Source organism: Eptesicus fuscus, chromosome 3, assembly GCF_027574615.1.
Source record: "Eptesicus fuscus isolate TK198812 chromosome 3, DD_ASM_mEF_20220401, whole genome shotgun sequence".
NCBI lineage: Eukaryota > Metazoa > Chordata > Mammalia > Chiroptera > Vespertilionidae > Eptesicus > Eptesicus fuscus.
In genome coordinates this window covers 107043931-107070632 of record NC_072475.1, presented here as the reverse complement: position 1 = coordinate 107070632, position 26702 = coordinate 107043931, and the positions used below count along the sequence as shown (strand labels likewise).

The window sequence follows — 26702 nt, the reverse complement described above, 5'->3', positions numbered from 1 at the left end:
AGCCCTCAGGTTAGAGCATCATCATGGCTCAATTCTGGACAGGGGCTGGTACCTCAGTTGCAGGCGCCATGCCTCAGGTCGGGGCAAGTGCAGAAGGCAACCAATCGAAGTTTCTCTTTCACATGGACATTTCTCTATCTCTCTGTATCTCTCCTCCGCCCTTCCACTCTCTCTAAAAATCAATGGAAAAAATATTCTTAGGTGAGGATTAACAAATAATTCCACATACTTAAAGAATATGTTATAGATATATACCCATAAACCATTATCAAAATCAAGATAATAAACATGTCCAGCACTCCTAAAAGTTTACTTATGCTTCTTTGTAATCTCTCCCACACACTGCTGCCCCTAACTAGAAGCTAGGCAACCAGTGCTGTCTGTGCAGGTTGGTTTGTATTTTCCAGAATTTTATATAAATAGAATCATTACATTAGTATGCATTTTGTCTGGCTTCTTTCATTCAGAATGAGTATTTTGAGTTCTATCCATGTTGTTGCATGTATCAATAGTCTATTCCTTTTGATTTCTGAGTAGTATTTCATTGTATGGATGAAACAACATTTCTTTATCCATTCATCTGTTGGTGGATATTTGACTTGTTTCCAGTTTTTAACTATTATACATAAAGCTGCTATGAAAATATGGGTAGTCTTTTAAAGGATATACACTTTTAATTCTCATGTGTAAACATCTAGAAGTGGAATTGCTGTATTATACGGCAGGTATATGATCAACTACCTAAGAGACCGCCAAACTGTTTCAACGTTTTTGTGCCATTTGACATCCACACTAGTTGCTCCATATCCTCAACAGCATTTGCTATGGTCAGTATTTTTCATTTTAGTCATTATAATAAACTAGAGGCCCAGTGCACAAAAATTCGTGCACTTGGGGGGGGGGGGGTCCCTCAGCCCGGCCTGCGCCTTCTTGCAGTCTGGGACCCCTTGGGGGATGTCCACTAGCTGGCTTAAGCCTATTCCCCGGGGGATCGGGCCTAAGCTGGCAGTCAGACATCCCTCTTGACAGCCCAGGAACCCTTGGGGGTTGTCCGACTAATGGCATAGACCCGCTTCCCATAGGGACTTCCTTAGTGCTGCCACAGATCCCGGATCCTGCTGCCACCGCCACTGCGCTGGCTAGCCATGAGCTGGCTTCTGGCTGAGCAGCACTCCCCCTGTGGAAGTGCACTGACCACCAGGGGGCAGCTCCTGCAATGACCGTCTGCCCCCTGGTGGTCAGTGTGCATCACAGTGACTGCTTTAGGGTCAATTTGCATATTACCCTTTTATTATATAGGACTAGAGGCCCGGTGCACAAAATTCATGCACAGGGGTGGGGGAGTCCCTCAGCCCTGCCTGCCCCCTCTCCAATCTGGGACCCCTTGGGGGATGTCTGACTGCTGGTTTAGTTGGACATCCCTTTCTCAATCCAGGACCGCTGGCTCCTAACTTCCGACCTGCCTGCCTGATCGCCTATACCACCTCTGCCTGCCGGCCTGATGCCCCTAACTGCTCCCCTGCCTGCCAGATCACCCCTAACTGCCTCTGCCTGCTGGCCTGATCACCCCCTAACTGCTCCCCTGGTGGCCTGATCACCCCCTAACTGCTCCCCTACCGGCCTGATCGCCCCCTAACTGCTCCCCTGCTGGCCTGATCACCCCCTAACTGCTTCCCTGTTGGCCTGATCGCCCCCTAACTGCCCTCCCCTGCCGGCCTGATTGCTCCCTAACTTCCCTCCCCTGCTGGCCTGATCGCCCCTAACCGCCTCTGCCTTGGCCCCTGCCACCGTGGCTTTCTCCGTAAGGACATCCAGAAGATGTCCAGTCTAATTAGCATGTTACCCTTTTATTAGTATAGATGTGTAATGGTTTTAATGTTGGTTTTGACTTGCATTCCTATGACTAATGATGCCAGGCAGGTATTGGCATCCTAATGCCAAATGTGATAGTGTTAGAAGGTGGTCCTTTGGGAGGTGATTCGGGCATGAGTGGAGCCCTCATGATGGGCTTAGTTATTTTATTAAAAAACAAAACAAAAACCTACAGAGCTCCCTACCTCCTTCTAGTAAGTGAGGACACAGCAAGAGTCAGCATTCTGAAACCCTGAAAAGGGGCCTCACCCAACTATGCTGGTAACTTGGCCTGGGACTTCCCAGCCCAGAACTGTGAGAAATAAGTTTCTATTGTAGCAGCCCAAATTGATTAAGACAGTGGCCATCTGAAAGCCAATGGAGAAATCAGACCTGTGGACACCTTTATTGATCTTGAATTTCTTGCTTCCAGAACTGTGAAAAATAAATTTCTGTTGTCTAAACCATCCAGTCTGTGGTATTTTGTGATGGCTGCCTTAGCAGACTAACACTGTTGCCCCTGCATTTGTAACAGGAATGCAAATGGGCAGCCCTGCTCACAGCTTCTGACAAAAATGGAAACTAGGCATATCTCCCACATTTCCAGCAAGTGCGAATACAGTAAGAAATCATGAAATTGGCTGGATAGCATGTCTATTTCCTAAACATCTTACATAAGCCAGTGGTAGGGACCCTTCTAGTAAGGGAGAGGTGGCTATCTCCAGAAGGGATTGAGGTTCCAGGCTTTGAGCAAATATTAACCTCTTTCTACAAATCACATTTTTTATGCAGGTGAAATTACCATGAAATTGTACTTTTAGTTTTGAAATTTTAATTTAGTACTGAAATTCTAATTTTCAGCCTTGAATGAGAAAATTAATCAAAAAAGGACAATATGGCAGATATTGGTGAAGGGAAAGGGGTATTCATGAGTATGGTATTTAAAACAAATGAATTATGGGCAGCTAGGCTGGTTGTTTTCTTAGCAGCCTTCTATGAGTTCTCAGCCCTCTATGGTTGACCAGAGCAAACTGCTTGTCCACATCTCTGCCTCACTGATTTGATGAGCCTGTTGTCTCCTGGAGTCCCTATTGATTGAGTGAAGAAAAGAAGAATGTTACTTAGGGGTACTTTATTCCTGGAGGACATAGGAAATAGAGGCAGGTTTAACTTCAATGCAATTGCACTTACTTTGCAAATACTTGGGAAGAAATGGCTTATGAGGGGGCTGAACTAGACACTGACTGAAGGAATTTTTGCTCTTTCTTTCCAGTTGTGTCCCTCCGTGCCAAAAGCAACATCCCTCAATCAATACTTAAATACATATTTTCTGGATGAATTGCAAATAGTAACCACAACACCTGCTTCATCTAAATCTGTAAAAGAAAAAAAAAGGGGGGGGGGGTTGTTGTGCGTTCTCTCTCCTGGGAGCACGCCTTTCCCTTTCCCCTCAGGTGTGCATCTCATAAACTCTAAGAGATTTACAACCAGGGAAGCAATGGGTAGTGGCAACTCATCCCAGGCTCAACCCCTGATTCTGTCTCCAAGGCCCCTGGGGGTTCCTCTTTTTTATTCTGACTTTTCAGTGAGGCAATAGCAACCGCACCTTGGCTCACTTCTGTCACTGTGACTTTTATTTCTCAGTGAGTCCTCTCTGTCGCACGTAGTCTCTCCCCTGTTGCTTCTTCAGTCCTAAGCCCTTCCTTGTTTCATTGTTCCTAGCTTTAATAAACATATTCTCAAAAGCACCTGGACTTGTGCTATGAAATCTTTCCTGCACAAAGTCAAGAATCCACACACTACAGGCTGGCCCAAGGCAGACCCACTCAAGGCCAGGTCCCTGTTTGGATAACAAAAGCAGGAGTAATTTTTCCATGCTTATTGTGTTCTTGCTGTCTGCACTTGGAACTATGGAGTCATTTGTAGAAGGGACTGGGTATATCATCTTTGTGTTGATAAAAAAGAGACAACAGCCTGGCCGGTGTGGTTCAGTGGTTGAGCATAGACCTATGAACCAGGAGGTCACAATCTGATTCCTGGTCAGGGCACATGACCAGGTTGCAGGCTCGATCTCCAGTGGGGGGCATGCAGGAGACAGCCAATCAATCATATTCTCTTATCACTGATGTTTCTATCTCTCTCTCTCCTTCTCCCTAGAACCTGTCTGAAATCAATATCTACACTAATAAAAGAGAAACATGCAAATTGACCATCACTCCGCTACACCCACCAGCCAATCAGAAGCAAGTATGCAAATTAACCCCCCCAAAAATGGTGGCTGCCACAGAGCTGGAGCGAGCAGGAGGCTTGGGTTGCCCCTGGTGATGGTGGAAGCCAAGCTTCCCGCCCGCCCTGGCTGGCCCTGGCCTCCACTCAAGGCTACAAAGTTTCAATTATAGAAGATAAATAAATCCCAGATACCTGCTTCCAGCTGGCCCTGGCCTCCGCTCAAGGAGGCACTGAAAAAAAAAAAAAAGAAAGAAAAAAAGGAGGGGCTGGGAGCTTGGGTCACTGGGGTGTGTGGCCAGCCTGAAAACAGCCCTCAGCCCCTCACCCAGGCTGGCTAGGCACCCCAGCAGGACCCCCCTCCCACTCTGAAGGGCCAGCCTACAAACAGTCATCAGCCCCTCACCCAGGCTGGCCACACCCCCATGGCCCCATCCCTGTAAACTGGCAGTCGAACATTCCTCGAGGGGTCCCAGATTGGAGAGGGTGCAGGCTGGGCTGAGGGACACCCCCGCCCCCTGTGCACGAATTTCGTGTACTGGGCCTCTAGTATAAAATATATTTTTTAAAAAGAGAGACAACAGACCCAAAATGGAGTCATTTGTACTAAGCTCCATATCACCAAATGGAGAGTTAATTTCTAACTTAAGACAGCCTTCTCCAGAAGTAAAATCATAAACAGTTAATCTGGAATTATCTGATGGGCACTAGTGAGGTCATCTGCCTGATAGATCCCTGCCATCTCCTAAAGAACGGTGACCTTGCCACAAACAACCAGCTCTTTGCTTGTATAACTTCCTGTCCCATCCCCTTCTGCCTATAAAAGTCTATTCTGGGCAGCTTCTTGGAGATACTTTCTATTTGCTAGATGGGATGCTGCCCAATTCCTGAATCATTGAATAAAACCAATAAGACCTTTAAAATTCACTGGGTTGAATTTTGTTTTTTAACAAGTGTCCTCTGTCACCTTAAAAGGTAGCAGAGCATGTCACCCCAAACTAGGCCTCTTGGCCTAAGGATTATTTTGAGAAACAGCAGATACAACTGAAGTTCTGAAAAGAGAGTAGAAGTCACCCTTCTGTAGGGACATTTGACTTTAGAAAGGAAATCTCCCCGTGTAAGGTGTCTCCCGCTCTGCACCAGGAAGAAAAGGACGGGTCTAAATCACTAGGACTTCTTATCAATGGGGGAGGAACAGACTACAGCTGCATTACCTCCTTACCCTCTTGTTTGTGGGATTAGAACCACAGACTCCATGTTTGAGATGTTAGGAATAGATACAGATTACCGGATAGTTTTAGGACTGAGAGCCAGTGAATTTCAGGCCCTTAGTCCTTTTTTTTTTTTTTTTTTTTTTTATTTTCTGGGACTGAAATTAATCTGTCAAATACCTGGAGTTCACTAGACGATGTCCACAGATTTTTTCATTCAGCAAACTTTTTTTGTTTTTGCCAAGCACGTTCTAGGCATCGCTCTTTCCAACTAAACCAGTGGTGGGCAAACTCATTAGTCAACAGAGCCAAATATCAACAGTACAACGACTGAAATTTCTTTCGAGAGCCAAATTTTTTCAACTTAAACGTCTTCTAACGCCACTTCTTCAAAATAGACTCGCCCAGGCCGTGGTATTTTGTGGAAGAGCCACACTCCAGGGGCCAAAGAGCCGCATGTGGCTCGCGAGCCACAGTTTGCCGACCACGGAAGTAAACCATTCTAGAATTTAAAGTATTCCTGAGCAGCTCCTCCTGTATTCAGTAGCGAGTTGCGCTGTGTGCACCTCACTTCAGTCATGGCAGCCCTACATTCCAGAGGCTCAAGGCCGGGGGTGGGGGCATCAGTGACGGCCCTGAAGCAAGCAGGAAACAGTACAAGAGAGCAGACGACTAGATGCCTAAAATCTCTCCTGGCCCAAAGCGGAAACGTGAAAAGACGAAGGGAAGTACAGTGGCACCTCGCCGGCTAACACCTGGGTCCACATCACCTGTCTAGAACCTGTCTGAAATCAATATCTACACTAATAAAAGAGAAACATGCAAACACAGCGCTGGCACCGTGGCCCTCGGCCATCGCAGGGCGGGCTGGGGCGGGGCTGGGCGGGCTGGCGGCCGTGACCACCCTCCCATCCGCAGCTCCGCCCCGCCCCGCAGCGGCCACTTTAAGAAGCGGAGCCGCGGCGGCCGGGCTGGCGTTCACGTGACGCGCCAATCGCTCTCACACACGGAAGCGGTCCCGCCTCCGCCGCCGGCGCGGGTCCCCGGGCGCCCGGACTGGCCCGCAGCCGTGGCCGGGATGGTGCAGTTGTATAATCTGCACCCATTCGGGTCGCAGCAGGTGGTGCCCTGCAAGCTGGAGCCCGAACGGTTCTGCGGCGGGGGCCCCGACGCGCTGTTCGTGGCGGCGGGCTGCAAGGTGGAGGCGTTCGCGGTGGCCGGGCAGGAGCTGTGCCAGCCGCGGTGCGCCTTCTCCACGCTGGGCCGGGTGCTGCACTTGGCCTACAGCGAGGCCGGTGAGTAACGAAGGGGCCGGCGCCCAGCAGGAGGGGCTTCCTTCGGCGGACCGAGCGGCCGGCCGGGGAGGGAAGGGGGCTTCGTGCTTCCGGGAACTTGCCGGAAGGTCTCGCGCCGGTTCACTGAAAATGCGCTGAGCTGTGCTGTTGTCCTGGCGACGACGGTGAGAGACGGCCTTTAGAGCGCGGGGGATGCTCATGGCTCCTCCTCGTCTTATGCTCTAGTTGGCAAAGCCTGTGGTTGGGTAACTGAGTCCCACTCACTGTAAGAAACTCAGACACTTAAAAAAATAACAAAACAAACACATACAACATTTCAGACACATACGAAAGTAGGGAGAATAGTAACCTGAGCCCCCAGGCACTCCCAGCTTCAACAGTCAGGCCAACTCATGGCAAGCCCTGGTACACCTATACCTGTATCCACTGTCGATTTTTGAAAGCTCACATTGTATGATGATTTTAAAATCTATATGCGTGGAACTCCCCTCTTAGAACGCCCATCCATCCCCACACTCCTACCGGTCCCCAACCCCACCGCTGCCTCCAAACAGCTTAGCAGCATCCACTGTTATTTTTCCACCAGAAAAGGGAAGTGTAGCAAGGGGGCCCTGTGTGGGTGTGTATAGCCCTGTTTTAGAAAACTCCAACATTTAATAACAGGTACTTCAGATTGCAAAAGGATTCACCATAGGATTTTTAAAAACTGTCTAAAAAATACACTTAGAATTCGATTCCTCCTTTTCCGGAGAGGTGTGAAGGTGTAAATATTAGTATTACAGTGGAACCACTTCCGTTACTAGTGAAGTGCAGAGCACCTAGTCCCTTCTCTGTCTGCAGGTGTGAGTTCATTGAAACTTTGGATCTCAGTTTCTGTTAAATAAATAAAACAAAACAGTTGAATCACTAGATCAGTGATTTCCAGGCACTGGGATTCTGTGGATCAGTAAAAAACTGTGAGGCTGCCATATCTGTTCATTTTATCAACTATATATATATATATATATATATATATATATACACACACACACACACACACATATTTGTATATATATGTATATATATATTTTTTTTTTAATGAAGAGTCCTTATATTTACTGCCACCATTATTTATAATTATAAAAGTAAAAACAGCCCCAAATGTTGGATGTCTTTGATTTATGATCAACTTATTACACTGTAATTAGTTGTTCTTTTTGACTAGTGAAGACATTAACAGGGGCTTGCAATGATTCACGGACCTGTTTGAACATTTTTAGATCTGTAAGTTCTCTTTTAGCAGAAGATTCTGATTTAGGTATTTTTTATGAAAGCAATTTCAATCATTTCACAATATTGATAGTTTTCCCACCCAACCCCCTTTTAGGCACAGGAGTTCTCACCTTTAAGAGCTCTACTGAGTGTCAAACTCACCAGTTTCAACTTTACTGTGTGTATGAGAGAGAGAGAGAGAGAGAGAGAGAGAGAGAGAGAGAGAGGGCGCAATACACTGTTTACGTTATTTGCCCCATTCTTCCAAATGGACATTTATTCTAGAATTAAAAGTGGCAGGCATTTTATAAACTTTAAACTTTCTTGACTGTCAGTAGTGGTGATTCTAGGGATCCTTGGATGACACTCCTAGTACATAAGGATTACCTGGAGGAAGCTTTAAAAAATACTGTTAACATAAGAAACATTCAAACCTGTAAAGAACTTTATGAGTTTATTTGAGCCAAACTCTCACAAATTGCTGGGAAGCAGAATCTCAGGTATTGAGATAATGCTCCAGATAACGGTGGTTTTTCACTTGTTTCATACATTGCAATCAAAGGAGGAGACGTAAGTCGGTTACATGAAATCCATTGGTGGTAGATTAGAGAGGCAGGAGAAAGCAAAAGGGAGGTAGGGGAGGAAAACTGGGATTGGATAAAAAGTAAAATGATAGACACATGCTTCTTCTTTTTTTTTAAATATATTTTTATTGATTTCAGAGTGTAAGGGAGAGGGAGAGATAGAAACATCAGTGATGAGAGAGAATCATGGATCAGCTGCCGCCTGCACGCCCCCTACTAGGGATTGAGCCCACAATCCCTAGCACGTGCCCTTGACCAGAATAGAACCCAGGACCTTCATTCCACAGGCCGATGCTCTATCCACTGAGCCAAACCAGCCAGGGCACATGTTTCTTTTACATAGGTGGGTACAGGATAGTTAACAGTCAACCATTAGTGATAACAATAATGAGGGAGTTTGTGATCTCCACCTTGGAGCCTTGGCACATTGGTTGTGCTCTGAGGGGTCTGGAAAAAGGGAAGGTACAAGTTACCCTGACATTCCACAGGTATGTTATCTAGGTGCAAAAAGACAATAGGCTCAGTAAAAATCGAAGTTGATCTTTGCCAGGGAAGATATTGGCCTGGGACATGACTACCCACCATAGACTGCTTTTTAATTAAAGTTTTAATTTCAGACCATCCTTTGTGGTTACTTTATTTATTTAAAAATTTTTTTTCTTTGTGGTTACTTTAAGTCTCTTGAGTTTGCAAGGTTGCCACGCAAGCCTTTCCTGAGCTAGTCAGGTTAGCATGTGGCCCCTTTTCGCCCACAATACCAATGCCTGGACCACAACCTAGAAAACCAGTGTGAGTTTTTTGAGGTGTGGCTCAGCATTGGGGTGAGTCTAATATTTAGCCAGGATTGAGAACCACTGACCTAGAGCCATACTGGCTACTATAGGCAGTGAGTAGGATGGTGACCTCATTAATGAGGCCTTGAAATCAAAGATGTTTTTATAATCTGGTTGCTGTCTTAAAGGAAGTTCAGGAGTCATGTGGAATGTATTAGCATGGGTTATATAGCTCAAGGGTAACTTTCAGTCCTTGCTTGAACTTCAACCGCTGGGTACAGCATTTATTAGTCTACACATAGCTCACTCCTAGCTATGCGATATCCAGGTAACTTGTCTTCCATATCTCAGCTTTTACTTTTTGGTGTTCTTTCCTCCCATTCACAGTAACTTGGACATGAGGGGATTTATGCTCTAAGTACCCAGTGTCTTCCTCTGTAGGCAAATCCCCTGTCAAAAACAGAATGAATCTCATATCAGCCATTTATATGGGGTGGCCAAAAGTAGGTTTACAGTTCTTCATATGGAAAATACCATAATTAATAATTAATAATACTAGAATAAACTTTTGTGTACTCAAAACTGTAAACCTATGTTTTTCCCACCCTATATTTACTGTAAATGCTTTGCAGTCCTTAAGCAGTAAACATTTTCAGTTTTATTGTGTTGTTTTTTTTATCTCTAATTGGGTGCTATTCTCCTTGGATAAGATTTGGGGGAAAGTAGGTAGAAATTTTAAGTCATAAAACATATTTTGATGCATTGTATATTATTTCTGCCTTCTTTTTTAAAAAATATATTTTTATTGATTTCAGAGAGGAAGGGAGAGGGAGAGAGATTGAAACATCAAAGATGAGAGAGAATCATTGATTGGATGCCTCCTGCATACCCCCTACTGGGGATCAAGCCCACAACCCAGGCATGTGCCCTTTTCATGATGCAAGGTAAATGGTTGTTTCTAATGACAAATTCTAAGTATAATCTTATTTCCTTCTCAGGAGACTATTTAGTAGCAATTGAAGAGAAAAACCAAGCTACATTTCTACGTGCTTATGTGAACTGGAGAAGTAAAAGGACTGAAAATTCTCGAGTGTGCATCCGAATGGTTGGACATAATGTGGAGGCACCTTTTCAAGAAACCTTCAAAGACCAGATGTCTATTGTTGAAATGCCCCTTTCTGAGACCCCCTTGTGCGTTTCCTGTTGTCCTGTGAAAGGAGACCTTCTTGTTGGCTGCACAAATAAGTTAGTCTTATTTAGTCTGAAGTATCAGATCATTGATGAAGAATTCCCAGTACTGGACTTTGAACGTTCTTTAATTATACACATACATAATATAACTCCTGTTGAAATTTCTTTCTGTGTTGGATATGTGGCTGTCATGTCAGACTTAGAAGTCTTAATCCTAAAACTGGAGTCAAACCCTAAAAATGGAGAGAGTGTTCACCACCATCCACATAAGCCCAACAGTCCAGTGACACAGGCAGAAGGTAAATGATGACTTTGCTTTCTTGTTCTAGGTATAGAGTAAACCTCACTTCTGGCAATCTCTGAAACACTCGTGTGTGTGTGTGTGTGTGTGTGTGTGTGTGTATTGCCAAGCCACATTATGTATAGATTGAGTTATTCCTAAAACATAGGATTAGTTTTGTGATTTTATTCTGTAGCATGCAATGCATTTCAGTAATATTTATCAATAGAAATAATGGAGCAATTGTTCTATGAGGAGTTTTTAGTCCCAGTTCTTATATTTATTAGTTGAATGAGCTTGGGTTTGGAATACCATTTCTGGGTTTCAGTTTCCTCATGTATAAAATGGGGATGATAATGAATCCTGTTGTATTGATCAGTTATTGTGAGAAATAAATGAGCAAGTGCTAAGACTTCAGAACCATAGTGCCTTGTTAATAAATGAAGTGTGTGTATATATAAATAAGTAACATTACTCCTTGTCTATTTAATTGGTGGGAGATGTTGTAAAATGTAATTTCATTCATTTGGACTTGTTGAATTATTTTCTTCAATATTATTTTTTAAGGCACCAATAATGAAACTTTGCAACTTGAGTCAGATGATTTTGTTATCTGCCAGAAGCCTATGGAACTTCTTGGTAAAAATAGTGAGCAGTCTGGAGTATCTGTTACGCTGGAGTCAACGGGATTAGATGATGAAAAAATAAAATATTTTCATGTTCAGCATCTGCTCTATAGGTATTAGAAAGTTTTTTATTCACCAGCATTTAATATATATTTACCTGTTTAAAGTACATGGAAATTAGATCTCTCTCTCTCTCTCTATGTCTTTTTAAACTCACAGACGTTTTGCTCCTGATATTTCGTCCTATGTCTTGTCTGATGACATTAAATTGCATTCACTTCAGCTGCTACCCATTTACCAAACAGGTAAGTATGATCGTGATACAGTGCAGTGAGGTAAAAGGCTCTGCTTGGAGGAATAATAACATGTGTAATAGGTTAGGTTCTTCTACTGAGTCTTCCTGTAGCTTTGGACAAGTTCCTTAGCAAATCTCTGTGAGCACTAGAAAGGGAAGTTGTATCTGCTAGGAGAAGACATGACAGACAAATGCCATTTCCCTTTTTAAAAAATGGTCACTAGACCCAAAAAGCACTGCTGTAGTTGAGGTTTACTGGGTTCCAGCTGGGTACTTGGCAGACTTCTATAGTAGCATGTGAGCAAGGTGGGGATGGACTGAGGGAAGTTCATTCAGAACAGTGTTTTTCAGTCGTGCTGCACACTGGGTTTATTTGGGTACCTTTAAAAATATTGATACCCAGCCTGACGGTGTAGCTCAGTGGTTGAGTGTCAACCTATGAACCGGGAGGTCATGGTTCAATTCTGGGTTTGATTCTCGGTCAGGGCACCTGCCCAAGTTGTGGGCTTGATTCCCAGTGGGGGGCATGCAGGAGGCAGCTAATCAATGATTATCTCTCATCATTGATGTTTCTATCTCCCTCTCTCTGAAATTTAAGAAAAAAAAGAAAAATAGTGATGCCCAGACTCTATATGCTAGAAATTCTGACATAATCTGTCTATTATGGCACTGAGTATCAGTATTTTTTAAAAGCCTCCCAGGAATGTAATGGGTAGCCAAAATTGAGAATCAACATTTTATTCTGTACTCAGTCCTAACCTGTGTAACATTTTTCTTTTTTTTCCTTTTTTAAAAAAAATTTAATAAAACTTTATTGTTCAGATTATTATAATTGTTCCTCTTTTTCCCCCCACATAGCTCCTCTCCACCCGGTTCCCACCCCACCTTCTGCCGTTACCTCCCCCACACTGTCCTCATCAATAGGTGTACGATTTTTGTCCAGTCTCTTCCCGCACCCCCCACACCCCCTTTCCCTCTGAGAATTGTCAGTCCACTCCCTTTCTATGCCCCTGATTCTATTATATTCACCAGTTTATTCTGTTCATCAGATTTTTTATTCACTTAATTTTTAGATTCAGTTGTTGATAGATATGTATTTGTTGTTCATAATTTTTATCTTTACCTTTTCCTCTTCCTCTTCTTAAAGAATACCTTTCAGCATTTCATATAATACTGGTTTGGTGGTGATGAACTCCTTCAGCTTTTTCTTATCTGTGAAGCTCTTTATCTGACCTTCCAATCTGAATGATAGCTTTGCTGGGTAGAGAGATCTTGGTTTTAGGTTCTTGCTATTCATCTCTTTGAATATTTCTTGCCACTCCCATCTGGCCTGCATAGTTTCTGTTGAGAAATCAGCTCACAATCGTATGGGTGCTTCCTTGTAGGTAATTAACTGTTTTTCTCTTGCTGCTTTTAAGATTCTCTCTTTGTCTTTTGCTCTTGGCATTTTAATTATGATGTGTCTTGGTGTGGTCCTCTTTGGGTTCCTTTTGTTTGGGGATCTCTGCGCTTCCTGGACTTGTAAGTCTATTTCTTTCACCAGGTGGGGGAAGTTTTCTGTCATTATTTCTTCAGATAGGTTTTCAGTATCTTGCTTTCTCTCTTCTTCTGGCACCCTTGAGGTTGTCCCAAAGGCTCCTTACACTATCTTCATATTTTTGGATTCTTTTTTCTTTTTTCTTTTCTGGTTGAGTGTTTTTTGCTTCTTTGTATTTCAAATCTTTGACTTGATTCTTGCGGTCCTCTAGTCTGCTGTTAGGTCTCTATATAATATTTTTTATTTCAGTCAATGTATGTTTAATTTCTAGTTGGTCCATTTTCATATCCTCGAGAGTCTTGCTAAATTTATCGGCCTTTTCTAGGAAATTCTTGAAAAACCTTATAACCGTGGTTTTGAACTCTATATCCAGTCATTTGCTTTCCTCCATTTCTTTCATTTGTGATCTGTTTTTTTGTCTCTGCATTTTTGCTGCTTTCCTGAGTTGGTAGAGTAGCTTTGTATGCTAGGTGTCCTATAGGGCCCAGTGGCTCAGCCTCCCCAGTTACCTGAGGTGGACACTCTTGGTGCACCCCTTTGTGGACTGTGTGCACAGCCTTGTAGTTAAGTCTTGATTGTTGTTGGTATCACTGGGAGGAATTGACCTCCAGGCCAATTGGCTGTGTGGATCAGCTATGTCTACACTGGGAGAACTTCTGTGCTGGAGACACCCTTATGAGACAAGACTTGCAAAATTGCCAAAGCCTCTGTGCTCAGCTTGGATGGGGCGGAGTCTCAGGGTGGAGCAGACAACAATGGCTTCCTGTCAGCCCTGCCCTATGAGGCCCCTGGGTCTCAGTGTCCTGTGGTAATTGCTGCAAGCACCTCTGAGAGAAAGCCGCCCTGGAGTTTCGTCCGCTGCCAGACAGTCCAGTTTCTCCCCAAATGAGTTTGGGTTCCCAGAGTCTCACCCGGAACTGGAGTTCAGCGCAGTCGGGAGTTTCCATCTCCCTCCCGTTTGAGAAAGCCAGCCGTGCACTCAGTAGTCAGTCCTCTCTGCACGCATGTGCCTTCAGACCTCTGCCTTCTGCAGCTCCCCTGAATCTCAGTGTGCTTTTCTCTTTTCCTGACAGTCCAAATTCCCCCTGAATGAGTCTAGGTTCCCAAAGTCTCGCCCAGACCTGGAGTTCAGCGCAGTCAGGAGCTTCCATCTCCCTCCCGCTTGAGAAAGCCAGCCGCGCACTCAGCCGCCAGTCCTCTCTGCGCTCGCATCTCTGTACCTCAGCCTTTTGCAGCTCCTCTGAGTCTCAGTGTGCTTTTCTCTTTCCTTCTAGTTGTAGAATTTCCACTCAGGCAGCTTTCCTGTGGTTCTGGATGATGTCCATTTTGTCTTTTAGTTGTAGTTTTGAAATTGTTGTGCAAGGCAGCAGTTTAGGTGTTTACCTATGCCGCCATATTGGTTTCTCTCCTGTTTAACATTTTTAGATGTTGCCTAGAGAAAGGTATAAATATTGTTCTGATTAAATGTGTTTATACCTTAATTTATTTTTTTTATTTGTTTTTAGTAAACATTTATTGAATACTTACTGTGCTGGGTATGTTGCTGAATACTAGGGAACTAATAATAAGCAAAAGTAGGCAAAGTATTTACACTCATGGAGCTTATGGTCTCATGGGGGAGATAGATGATTATTAGTCAAATAATCACACACACACACAAAAAAGCAGAACATAGTTACATGCTGAAATGAGCGCTCCGTTGGCGGTGGGGCTGGTGGGGGAAGGGGTCAAAACAAAACCTGTCTTGAAAGCCTATAAAAAAAAATCCTAACCTCATCTGGTGGTCAGAGAAGGCTTCTTGAGAAAGATCTAAAGAGTGAAATGGTGCTGATTTGGGGATAGGATGCAGAAGAAGCAGCAAAAGCGTGGTGGAGGGCAAATCTTGTTTGAGGAACTGAGAGAAGCAAGACCATGGAGAGTCAAGCAAGGTAGAGGGGGTTGGGAGCCCAGGCTGGAGACAAGACAGGGCCCATAGCCATGTTGGAGGGTAAACTCTATTCAGTGGCTTCCCATAGCACTTGGGATAAAATCCCAAATTCCTACATGACCCTGATTATGGGCTTATCTTGTCCCTCTCACCCTGCTTACTATTCTCATCCATATGGCCTTTCTCTCATCCTCAGATAGGCCAAGTGCACTCTTGTGTAAGGCTTGTTACTTAGTCTTCAAGTGCTGAGGTTGTACTTTCTCCAGATCTTTCATGCCTCACAGCTCAAGTGTCAACTCACCACAGAGGACTTCCCTGAACTCTCAATTTAAACTATTCTATCTCCACAAACTACCCAGTTTGTTTAGTCTCTACTCCAGTTCCCATTACTAGAATGAATGCAGTTAGCTTGTCTTGTGCACTGTTGTATCCTCCGAACCGCGAACAGTGGCACTTAGTAGGTATGTGATGAATGTTTAATAGGCAAATGGAAGGGTAGTACATATTTGAGCTGGGCCTTAAGGGATGAGTAGAACTTTTAGGAGATGGAGATTTTAATGAGATATTACATAAGAGGAACCAACATGTACAAGGTATAAAAGCATTTGGAGATTAACGAGCAATTCTGTCTGACTAGAGCACAGATGTGTGTAAGAAAGGAGTTAGAAATAAATGGACAGGTTGTTCTGGGCCAGTTATGGAGAATGCAGAATTTGACTTTCTTCTGTTATCAATGGGTGTCTTTGAAGAGTATCAATCAGAGCCAACTTAAAAAAAAACTTTGATTATGAAAAATTTCAAGCACATAGATATAGAGAAAATAGTACAATGAACCCATCACACAGCTTCAATAGTTTTGTCTTGTGATTACTCCCTGCCAGATTATTTTGATGCAAATTCTAGAGTTTATAGCATTCCATTCATAAATATTTCTGCATGTATTTCTAAAAGAAAAGGATTCTTTTATTTAAACAAACCCAAAGTACCATTTCACATTTTTATTTTTTTAAATATGTTTTTATTGATTTTTAGAGGTAGAGGAGAAGGGAGAAAGAGATAGAAACATCAGTGATAAGAAAAAATCAACTTGATTGATTGCCTTTTGCACACCCTCCACTGAGGATCCAACCTGCAACCTGGACATGTGCCCTGACCAAGAATCAAACTGAGACCTCCTGGTTCATGGATCGAAGTTCAGCTACTGAACCACACTAGCCAGGCTCATTTCGCATTTTAAAAATTTCATTGATATCATCAAATATCCAGTCAGTGTTCAGATTCCTCTAATTGTCTAAAATTTTTTTCTTTAATTCATTTGTTTGGATCAGATTCATTTGTTTGGTTCATATATCACAATTGGTTGCTATGTCTTTAAAATGTCTTGTCTTCCACTCTCTTTGTTGTTGTTGTTGTTGTTAAGCCTCACCTGAGGATATTTTTCCACTGATTTTTAGAGAGAGTGGAAGGGAGGGGGCGAGACAGAGAGAGAGAAACATCGATATGAGAAAGACACATCAATTGGTTGCCTCGATTGGTTGCTTCCCTCACACGCCCGAAAAGAGGTGGGGAATGAGCCTGCAAATGAGGTAACATGCCTTTGACCGGAATCAGACCCGGGATCCTTCAGTCTGAGGGCCAATACTCTATCCACTGAGACAAACCAGCTAGAGCTAAAGTCTCTTTTAATATGTAGGCTGTCCCTTCCTCCCTCTTTTCCTTTTCTTTGCAATTTATTTAGCAAGAAACTGGACTGGTAACTGTAGAATTTCCCACAATCTGAATTTTGCTAGTTAACTCCCCATAGTGTCATTAAACATTTTCCTGTATTTCCCTGTGACTTGGTAGTTCTATCTTTTTTTTATTTATTAATGATTTTAGAGAGAGGAAGGGAGAGGGATAGAGAGATAGAAGCGTCGATGAGAGAAATATTGATCGGCCTGCCTCCTGCACACCTCCTACTGGGGATCAAGCCCACAACTGGGACATGTGTCCTGACCAGGAGTCAGACCATGATCTCCTGGTTCATGGGCCCATCCTCAACCACTGAGCCACAATTGGCTAGGCTTCGTAGTTCTGTCTAAAGCTACACTTTTCATTATGGTAGCCATTAGTGACATGTTGCTATTGAGCACTTGAAATGTCATGAGTCTAAATTGAAGTATACTGTAAGTATAAAATTTACACTAGATCTTGAAGACTTAGTACAAAAAAAAAGAATATTAAATACTTCATTACATTTTTGTTGATTGCTTGTTGAAATGATAATGTTTTGATTATATTGGTTAATGTGACATTAAATGTATTTTGCCTGCTTTTACTTTGTAAATGTGATTTCTGGGAAGCTTTAAATTGCACATTTCTGTTGACAGTGCTAGTCTAGACTTAGTCTTGATCATAATAATAATAATTATTATTATTATGTAACACAAGTAGTGTTGAGTTCTGTTGAAAGGTACATAGAATCTGGTTGACTCTTTTTGTAATATCAATAGCCATTAATGATTATTACCTAGCTCTGTTCATTTATTAGGAGTTACAACATTGTGATACTCTAATTATATCACTCCTTTTTAATTTCTTACTGGCATTCTTCTATAAAGAGCAACTTCCCCTAAAAAGCTCTTTGCTTATCTACTAATAGACTTTTTTGCCTAGAAAAGTAAAAATATTGCTTCCCTTTATTTGCTGGTTTTATTGTTCGTTTGTTTTTTCTTTTTCATACAGATTCTCTTACTTCTGAGAGAAAAAATGTGTCTCAGGAAAAGGAGTTGCTGAGTCTCTTTTGTTTTTTCTCATTGCCTCATGTGGGCTATCTCTACCTGGTGGTCAAATCGGTTGAATTAATGTCAGTTTACCAATATCCCGAGAAGTCTCAACAGGCAGTACTCACATCACAATTTTTGCATGTCATCACAAGGTATGTTATAGTTGCTGGCCTTTGAGTCACTTATATTTCTGTAAATTCTTGAGGTGCTTTCCAAATCTAAATGAGAATTGAGTGAACCAATATGTAGCTCTGAAAATTAATGTATATATCTGCCTTTTGATGGCCCATACCTGCCTTTTTAGTGTAAGTGTTCTGGTTTTGCCTTTTTTAATTTTCTGAGACTGGATGGGGATCTTTGTAAGAAAGAAGGAGGTTCTTCATGAGGAAGATTTTTATAGGGAATTCTAATGAAAAGTCAGTGGGGCCAGTCAGGGTATCTCTAGATTTCTTGTCCTAATTTTTTTTTCAGTGCTACTATATCTTTTCTGTATGAGTTGAATTATTCCATAATGATTTAAAACTATGAAGGGGCCAGAAACACTATCTGATTGTACCTTTCATTGGTGCAGATGGGGAAGTAGTCCAGAAGTTGAGATTGGTCAAGGTCATGTTTCTAATTGGTGGCAGGTGTCTTTTGAGTTGCCTTATCCTGGTTTGCTGGCATCTAAAGTGGGGTTCTGAGCAGGACTTTGACCTCATTTCCTTTTATCTCAACTGTAAGTGATGCTTTTGGTTTTATTTCCTGTTTTTTTAAGCTTAGATTATGTGCAAGGCACTTACATTTGTGCCTTCTGGTCGAGCAACTATGAATAAGGTACACCATCTGCTTTCTAAAGCAACAAAATAGAGGGGGCCAGAGATACATAACCAGGGCACAAACACTAGGAGATTTTGTGAAAAATGTCTTAAGACTTCATGAAAGTGGTAGGCACTGGGAGGAGAGAAATTACTTTGGCTAAGTCATATGGGCAAGTTTTTATGTTTGAAGTGTGGCCTGAGAGCTAGTTAGAATTTGACAGATCAAGATTGAAAGAGAAGGGAATTATGGAGGGAAGACTATAAACAAAGAGTATGTTATACAGTTTTGCAGGAGCAACCAATAATTTATTATATTGTTAATTAAATTATTTTTTTTTAAAAGGATAGTAACTTTTTATTTCTATTTTTTTTTTCAACTGAGTGGTGGTATCAGAATCTCCAGCAGGTGCTAGAATATATTTCAAACAGCACAAGACCCACCTGGGGATTTGATGCCTACTCCTAGTGTGAGTGCTCCCTTCTTCCCCCACTCTCTGGTATAAGGAGAAATGCTATTGTGTGTTTCTTAAATGAACATTGTGGAAGTAGCTAGTCTTTTCAATTTCCAAAGTGTTGTGTAGTGATGTAACTCAGGGCTTTGAAAATTAAACTAAGGATTTTTTAAGGTTTTGACCAAAGAAAGTGATGTGGTCAGAGCATTGCTTTAGGAAAATTAATAGTGGCCATTATGGAGGTTGGATTGAACATAGATAAATAAGCTATTGAAGTGGTTCAGGTAAGGATAATGAAGGGCTGAATTTGGGTAGGGCAGTAGCAGTGAGAAGAGAAAGAAGAACGGATGGGAGAAGTTTCAGTAAGAGAATTAAAATACTTGGTTTCAGATGGAAGGAGGAGGCTTGAAAACCCCATGAGTTTTAAACCTACTTTTATGAAAGAATGGAGGCTGGTGTAGTGTGGGGTAAAAGAGAAATTTGTTTTACACATTTGAGTTGGAGGTGGTTAGGGAATATAAAGAAGAAATGTTAAGTATGCTTTTGGATACATAGGACTAAAGATTAGGGAAGAGAGAAAAACTTAGATGTTTTATTATGATAAAAAAAAGAGCTGATTATTTAAGTAGTGAGCATAGCTCCAAGAGTGTGTAGCAGAGAAAAGCAGTCTAACTAAAAGTCTGGTGAAGGAGGGACCAAAAAAATGGTGGTGAAATAGACAGACATGTCTCGAGCCTTGTCCCAGAGCAGAAAGAAAGAATGGCTGAGGATCGCATGGGGAGTGTTTTTTGGCAACTTAAGGGACAGCTATACTCCAGGAGAAGGTGGGGGACTGCTGGATAGGGTTCCCATGACCGGGCAGCCCCCCCTGCTGCTGGGTTCCCTCCCAGAGCCACCGGCTAGGACGTGGAGACCGTGCCATCTTGAAGGGGAAAGTGGATGTTATCGGAAGCCTGAAAATCTACAACTGCGGCTCCCGCCGAATAGCTGCGAACCCCAGAACACTGGTCCCCAATTGGTGCAAACACGCAGATTCAGAGGAGCTCTACACTCCACCACAGAAAGGTCAGATTTCACCTGGGATAAGGAGAGAGGGAACTACATAACCAGACATCCGGAGAAGAGAGACCATGGGGAGACAAAGAAACAGCCCTCATATGAAAGAAAAGCAGGCATCACCAGAAAAGGAAGTAAACGAAATGGAGGCAAGCAACCTGTCAGAGAAAGAATTGAGAGAAATAGTCATAAGGTGGCTGAAAAGAATGGAAGAGAAATTCAACAATATGAGTAAGAACCAAGAGGAAATGAAGAAGAACCAAGAAGAAATGAAACATGACATCGCTGCTGTAAAGAACTCAATAGAAAGCATCATCAAGAGTAGACTAGAAGAAGCAGAGGACCGCATCAGTGAGCTAGAAGACAAGGTGGGAAAAAATACTCAAGTAGAGCAGCTTCTAGAAAAAAAATTAAAAAGCAGGAAGAGAGCCTAAGGGAACTTTGGGACAACACGGAAAACAACATCCGCATAATAGGGGTTCCAGAAGGAGAGGAAACTGAGCAAGAATTAGAAAACCTGTTTGAAGAAATAATGACAGAAAGCTTCCCTGATATAGGGAAGAAAAAACCCACACAAATCCAAGAAGCTCACAGAGTCCCAAGCAAAATGAACCCAAAAGACAGACGCCAAGGCACATTATAATTAAATTGGCAAACACCAACGACAAAGTAAGAATCTTAAAAGCGGCCAGAGAGAGACAGAAAGTTACATACAAAGGAACCCCCATCAGACTAGCAACTGATTTCTCAACAGAAACTCATCAGGCCAGAAGGGAATGGAATGAAATATACAAAGTCATGTAAAGGAAGGATCTGAATCCAAGAATACTGTACCCAGCAAGGCTAGCAATCAAAATTGAAGGTGAAATCAGGAGCTTCACAGACCAAAAAAAAGACTAAGGGAATTTATTACCACCAAACCAGCAATGCAAGTAATGGTAAAGGGTCTGCTGTAAAAAAAAAAGAAATAGGAAGCAAAGAAGGAACACAGGGGTAAAGAATAAAAATGGTGACAAATAAGTACCTATCAATAATAACTTTAAATGTAAATGGATTAAATGCCCCAATCAAAAGACATAGGGTAATGGATTGGATAAGAAAACAAGACCCATATATCTGCTGTCTGCAAGAAACCCACCTCAGAAAAAAAAGACACACACAGACTGAGGGTGAAGAGATGGAAAAAGGTTTTTCAGGTGAATGGAAATGAAAAAAAAAAGATGGGGTAGCAATACTTATTACTGACAAATTAGATCTCAAAGTGAAGGACATAATAAGAGATAAGGAAGACCACTTCATAATACTAAAGGGAGCAATCCAACAAGAAGAAATAACTCTGGTAAACATATACACACCCAATACAGGAGCACCCAAATAAAAAAACTCCTGGAGGATATCAAGGGAGAGATTGACAGCAATACAATCATAGTAGGGGACTTTAATTCCCTACTATCACCATTGGACAAATCCTCTAGACAAAAAATCAGCAAAGAAACATCAGTCCTAAATGACTCACTAGACCAGATGGAATTGACATCTTCAGAACATTTCACCCCAAAGCCACAGAATATACATTCTTCTCAAGTGCACATGGGTAATTTTCAAAGATAGACCATATGTTGGGTCACAGGCAAAGTCTCTTCAAAGTCAAGAAGATAGAAATCATATCAAGCATCTTCTCAGATCACAGTGGCATAAAACTGGAAATCAACTACAATAAATACAATCCAAAAAAATCAAACACATGGAGACTAAACAGCATGCTATTAAACAATGACTGGGTTACCAGAGAGATCAAGGAAGAAATAAAAAAACATCATGGCAACAAATGACAATGAAAACACAACAATGCAAAATCTGTGGGACACAGCGAAAGCAGTTTTGAGAGGGAAGTTCATAGCTCTACAAGCCTACTGCAAAAAACAAGAAACAATGGTAATAAATTACCTAATCCTACAACTCAAAGAGTTAGAAAGAGAGCAACAAGAAAATCCCAGTGTAAGCAGAAGGAAGGAAATAATAAAGATCGGAACAGAATTAAACGACATAGAGACCAAAGAAACAATACAAAAGATCAACAAAACCAAAAGCTGGTTCTTTGAAAGGATAAACAAGATTGATGAACCTCTAGCCAGGCTCACCAAGAAGCAAAGAGAGAGGACCCAAATAAACAAAATCAGAAATGGAAGAGGTGAAATAAAAACAGACCCCACAGAAATACAAAGGTTTGTTAAAAAATACTATGAACATCTCTGTTCCAACAAACTGGACAACCTGGAGTAAATGGACATATTCTTAGAAAAATATAACCTTCCAAAACTCAATCAGGAAGAATCTAACCATCTCAATAGGCCAATAAGTATGGAAGAAATTGAAGCAGTCATCGAAAAGCTTCAGGCAAACAAAAGCCCGGGGCCAGACGGCTTCACAGGGGAGTTTTACCAAACATTCAAGGAAGAACTAAAACCTATCTTCCTCAGACTATTCCAAAAAATTCAAGAGGAAGGAACACTTCCAAGCGCCTTCTATGAAGCCAGCATCACCCTAACACCAAAACCAGATAAAGACAACACAATGAAAGAGAATTACAGGCCAATATCCCTCATGAACATAGATGCCAAAATCCTCAACAAAATTTTAGCAAATCGGATCCAGCAGTACATCAGAAAGATCATACACCACGACCAAGAAGGATTTATCCCAGGAATGCAAGGATGGTACAATATCCACAAATCAATAAACGTGATACATCACATAAACAAATTGAGAGATAAAAATCACATAGTCATATCAGTTGATGCAGAAAAAGCATTTGACAAAATCCAACACCCTTTCTTGATAAAAACTTTCAACAAGGTGGGAATAGAGTCATCATACCTCAACATAATAAAAGCTATATATGATAAACCCACAGCTAACATCATACTGAATGGGCAAAAACTAAAACCATTTCCCCTAAGAACAGGAACAAGACAGGGATGCCCACTTTCACCACTCCTGTTTGACATAGTACTGGAAGTATTAGCCATTGCAGTTAGACAAGAAGAAGAAATAAAAGGCATCCAAATTGGAAAAGAAGAAGTAAAGCTGTCCTTATTTGCAGATGACATGATATTGTACATAAAAAACCCGAAAGACTCCATAAAAATCTAATTGACTTAATAAATGAAGTCAGCAATGTAGCAGAATACAAAATTAATGCCAAGTAATCTATGGCATTTCTATACACCAATAGTGAACTTACAGAAAGAGAGACTAAAAAAGCAATCCCATTTACCATCACACCAAAAAAAATTAAGATACCTAAGAGTAAACTTAACCAAGGAGGTAAAAGACCTATACGCAGAAAACTACAGGACACTGAAAAAAGAGATTAAGAGGAAGAGGTAAACAGATGGAAGAACATACCATGTTCATGGATTAGTAGAATCAACATCATTAAAATGTCCATACTACCCAAAGCAATCTATAGATTCAATGCACTCCCCATTAAAATACCAATGGCATATTTCACAGACCTAGAAAGAACTCTCCAAAAATTCATCTGGAATAAAAAAATAAAACTCCGAATAGCCACAGTAATCCTGAGAAAGAAGAATAAAGTAGGTGGGATCTCAATACTAGATTTCAAGCTGTATTACAAAGCCACTGTTCTCAAAACAGCCTGGTACTGGCACAAGAACAGACATATAGACCAATGGAATAGAATACAGAACCCAGATATCGACCCAATCCACTATGCTCAATTAATATTTGACAAAGAAGGCATGAACATACAATGGAGTCAAGACAGTCTCTTCAACAAATGGTGTTGGGAAAATTGGACAGATACATGCAAAAAAAATGAAACTAGACCACCAACTTATACCATACACAAAAATAAACTCAAAATTGATACAGGACTTAAACATAAGATGGGAACCCATAAAAATACTAGAGGAATCCACAGACAGCAAAATCTCAGACATATGCCGAAAGAACATCTTCACTGATACTGCTCCTAGGGCAATGGAAGCTAAAGAGAAAATAAACAAATGGGACTACATCAAAATAAAAAGTTTTTTCACAGCAAAAGAAACCATCAACAAAACAACAAGAAAGCCCACTGTATGGGAGAACATATTTGCAAATGTTATCACTGATAAAGGTGTAATCTCCAACATCTACAGGCAGCTTATACAACTTAATAAAAGGAAGCTAAATGATCCAATAAAAAAATCGGCAACGGACCTAAATAGATACTTTTTGAAAGAAGACAGAAGGAAGCCCAAGAGACACATGAAAACATGCTCAAAGTCACTAATTATCCGAGAGATACCAATCAAAATGACCATGGGGTACTATCTCACACCTGTCAGAATGGCTATCATCAACAAATCAACAAATGACAAGTGTTGGCAAGGATGCGGAGAAAAAGGAACCCTTGTGCACTGCTGGCGGGAATGCAGACTGGTGCAGCCACTGTGGAGAACAGTATGGAGTTTCCTTAAAAAAACTAAAAATGGAACTCCCATTTGACCCAGTAATCCCACTCCTAGGAATATATCCTAAGAAACTAGAAATACCAATAAGAAAGGATATATGCACCCCTGTGTTCATAGCAGCACAATTTAAAATAGCTAAGATTTGGAAACAGCCTAGGTGCCTGTCAGCAGATGACTGGATCAGAAAACTATGGTACATCTACACAATGGAATACTATGCTGCCATAAAAAAGAAGGAATTCTTACCATTTGTAGCAACCTGGATGGAACTGGAGAGCATTATGCTAAGTGAAATAAGCCAGTCAATGAATGAAAAATACCACATGATCTCAGTCATTTGTGGATAATAAAGAACATTATAAACTGATGAAGAAAAAAATAGATACAGAGGCAGTAAAGCATCAAACACACTGTCAAATTACAGCGGGAAGGTTAGGGAGAGGAGGGGGAGATAAGAGATCAACCAAAGGACTTGGATGCATGCATATAAGCATAACATATGCAAAACACTGGGGTGTGTGTGCAGTGGGGGTGGGGCAATGGTAAGATATGTTCACATATAATACCTTAATAAAAAAAATGAAATAAAATAAAAAAACAACAAAATAAATAAAAGTCTGGTGAAGGTCATGTTTATGAAGGAAGAAGAGGAAGAGAAGAATCTTCAAGGATGTGGAGAAACCAAGGAAACTATAGCAGCTCAGAAACCAAGGAAACAAATAGAGGGTGAAAGAAGGAATAAAATATCAATTTGTTTTCCAAAATATTGATGCAAAGAGTATCCATCTTTCCTCCATCTCATTGAACAGATGTTACAGAACAGAGAATTTACTGAGTGGACCCTCTAAATCCCCTACCCCCTTTTAAGTGTAAGTCATATGTTTTTGCAGACCAGTATGTTTATATACCCTTAAAGAAAAGCAATAGAAGAGAAGATTTTAATCTAAGAATATGAAATCATGTAAAATCTCACCCTTACAGCAATGCATAAATGAGCCCTACTTCTCAGAGTCAACCACATCAACATGTTCCTTTGGCTTAAAAAAAAAAAAAAAATACTAGTACTATGATTTGTTTTTCACAGAAGTGGATCATATATCCACTGTTCAGCATGATTGGCAGCATGTCCTGGACATCTTTCCAGGCAGCACATTTCAGTTCACTTTAATTTTTTATGGTGCTCCTTTGTGCTCCAACAGTAGCCAGCAGCTGAAGTGAAGGGGAGTCAGAGGAGCCAATCTTTTTACCTCTAGACCAGCGGTTCTCAACCTGTGGGTCACGACAGGTTGAGAACCGCCAGCAGGGTCGCCTAAGACCATCGGAAAACACAGATATTTACATTACGATTCATAAGAGTAGCAAAATTACAGTTATGAAGTAGCAACGAAAATAATTTTATGGTTGGGGGTCACCACAACATGAGGAACTGTATTAAAGGGTTGCGGCATTCGAAAGGTTGAGAACCACTGCTCTAGATAGACCCTAACAGTAATCCATTACTTTCATTAGACCTTTGGTCATTCTGGCCCCACTGTGGGTGCTGTTTTGTTCCTCACTGTCTCAAAGTCCTTCCAATCATTTTAATTCCTGAGAATGCTCTCTACTCCAAATTTCTAAGTGGTGGTGCTGTTGTCATGACTTTAGAGGTCATGTCCTAGAACTTTGTGGAAATTGATAGAAATGGCAGTGGGCTGAGGCTGAAGTGGAAGCCCCAACAAACAGATGGAGAGAGCCTTGACTGATGCCCCTTCCCTACATTGTGCAGATTATTGTTAGATTTGCTTTAGTCTTTCACCTTTCTTTTTAACAGAGTTCATTTTCTTTTTTTAAAATATATTTTTATTGATTTCAGAGGAAGGGAGAGGGAGAGAGAGATAGAAATATTAATGATAAGAGAGAATCATTGATCAGCTGTCTTCTGCATGCCCCACACTGGGCATCGAGCCCGCAAACCCGGGCATGTACCCTCACTAGGAATTGAACTCCTGTTTCATAGGTCGACACTCAACCACTGAGCCATGCTGGCCAGATCAGAGTTCATTTTCACTTCTCCCACTTTTTAGTTTGTTTTTTAAAAATCATTCCTGTGAATTCACTA

General features: G+C 41.5%; 1 protein-coding gene and 1 long non-coding RNA gene across 4 annotated transcripts in view; one reads left to right on the top strand and one right to left on the bottom strand.

Annotated features, from left to right (window-relative positions):
• Positions 1 to 2672: 2672 nt before the first annotated feature.
• On the bottom strand, positions 2673 to 6360 carry LOC129148620 (uncharacterized). The gene is made up of 3 exons (XR_008555617.1): positions 6297 to 6360; positions 3043 to 3227; positions 2673 to 2939 (listed from the first exon to the last, which is right to left on the bottom strand). It is a non-coding gene; the product is annotated as an uncharacterized LOC129148620 (long non-coding RNA).
• HPS3 (HPS3 biogenesis of lysosomal organelles complex 2 subunit 1) overlaps positions 6274 to 26702 on the top strand; it is a 72966-nt gene continuing 52537 nt past the window's right edge. For all 3 annotated transcript variants that reach the window (XR_003614986.2, XM_054714112.1, XM_008159004.3), the window contains exons 1-5: positions 6274 to 6583; positions 10190 to 10681; positions 11230 to 11401; positions 11508 to 11593; positions 17772 to 17964. Coding sequence is in view for 2 of the 3 variants with exons in the window: in XM_054714112.1 (XP_054570087.1) it covers positions 6367 to 6583; positions 10190 to 10681; positions 11230 to 11401; positions 11508 to 11593; positions 17772 to 17964 (1160 nt within the window). In the remaining variant the exon portion in view is untranslated. The remainder of the gene's footprint in view (positions 6584 to 10189; positions 10682 to 11229; positions 11402 to 11507; positions 11594 to 17771; positions 17965 to 26702) is intronic.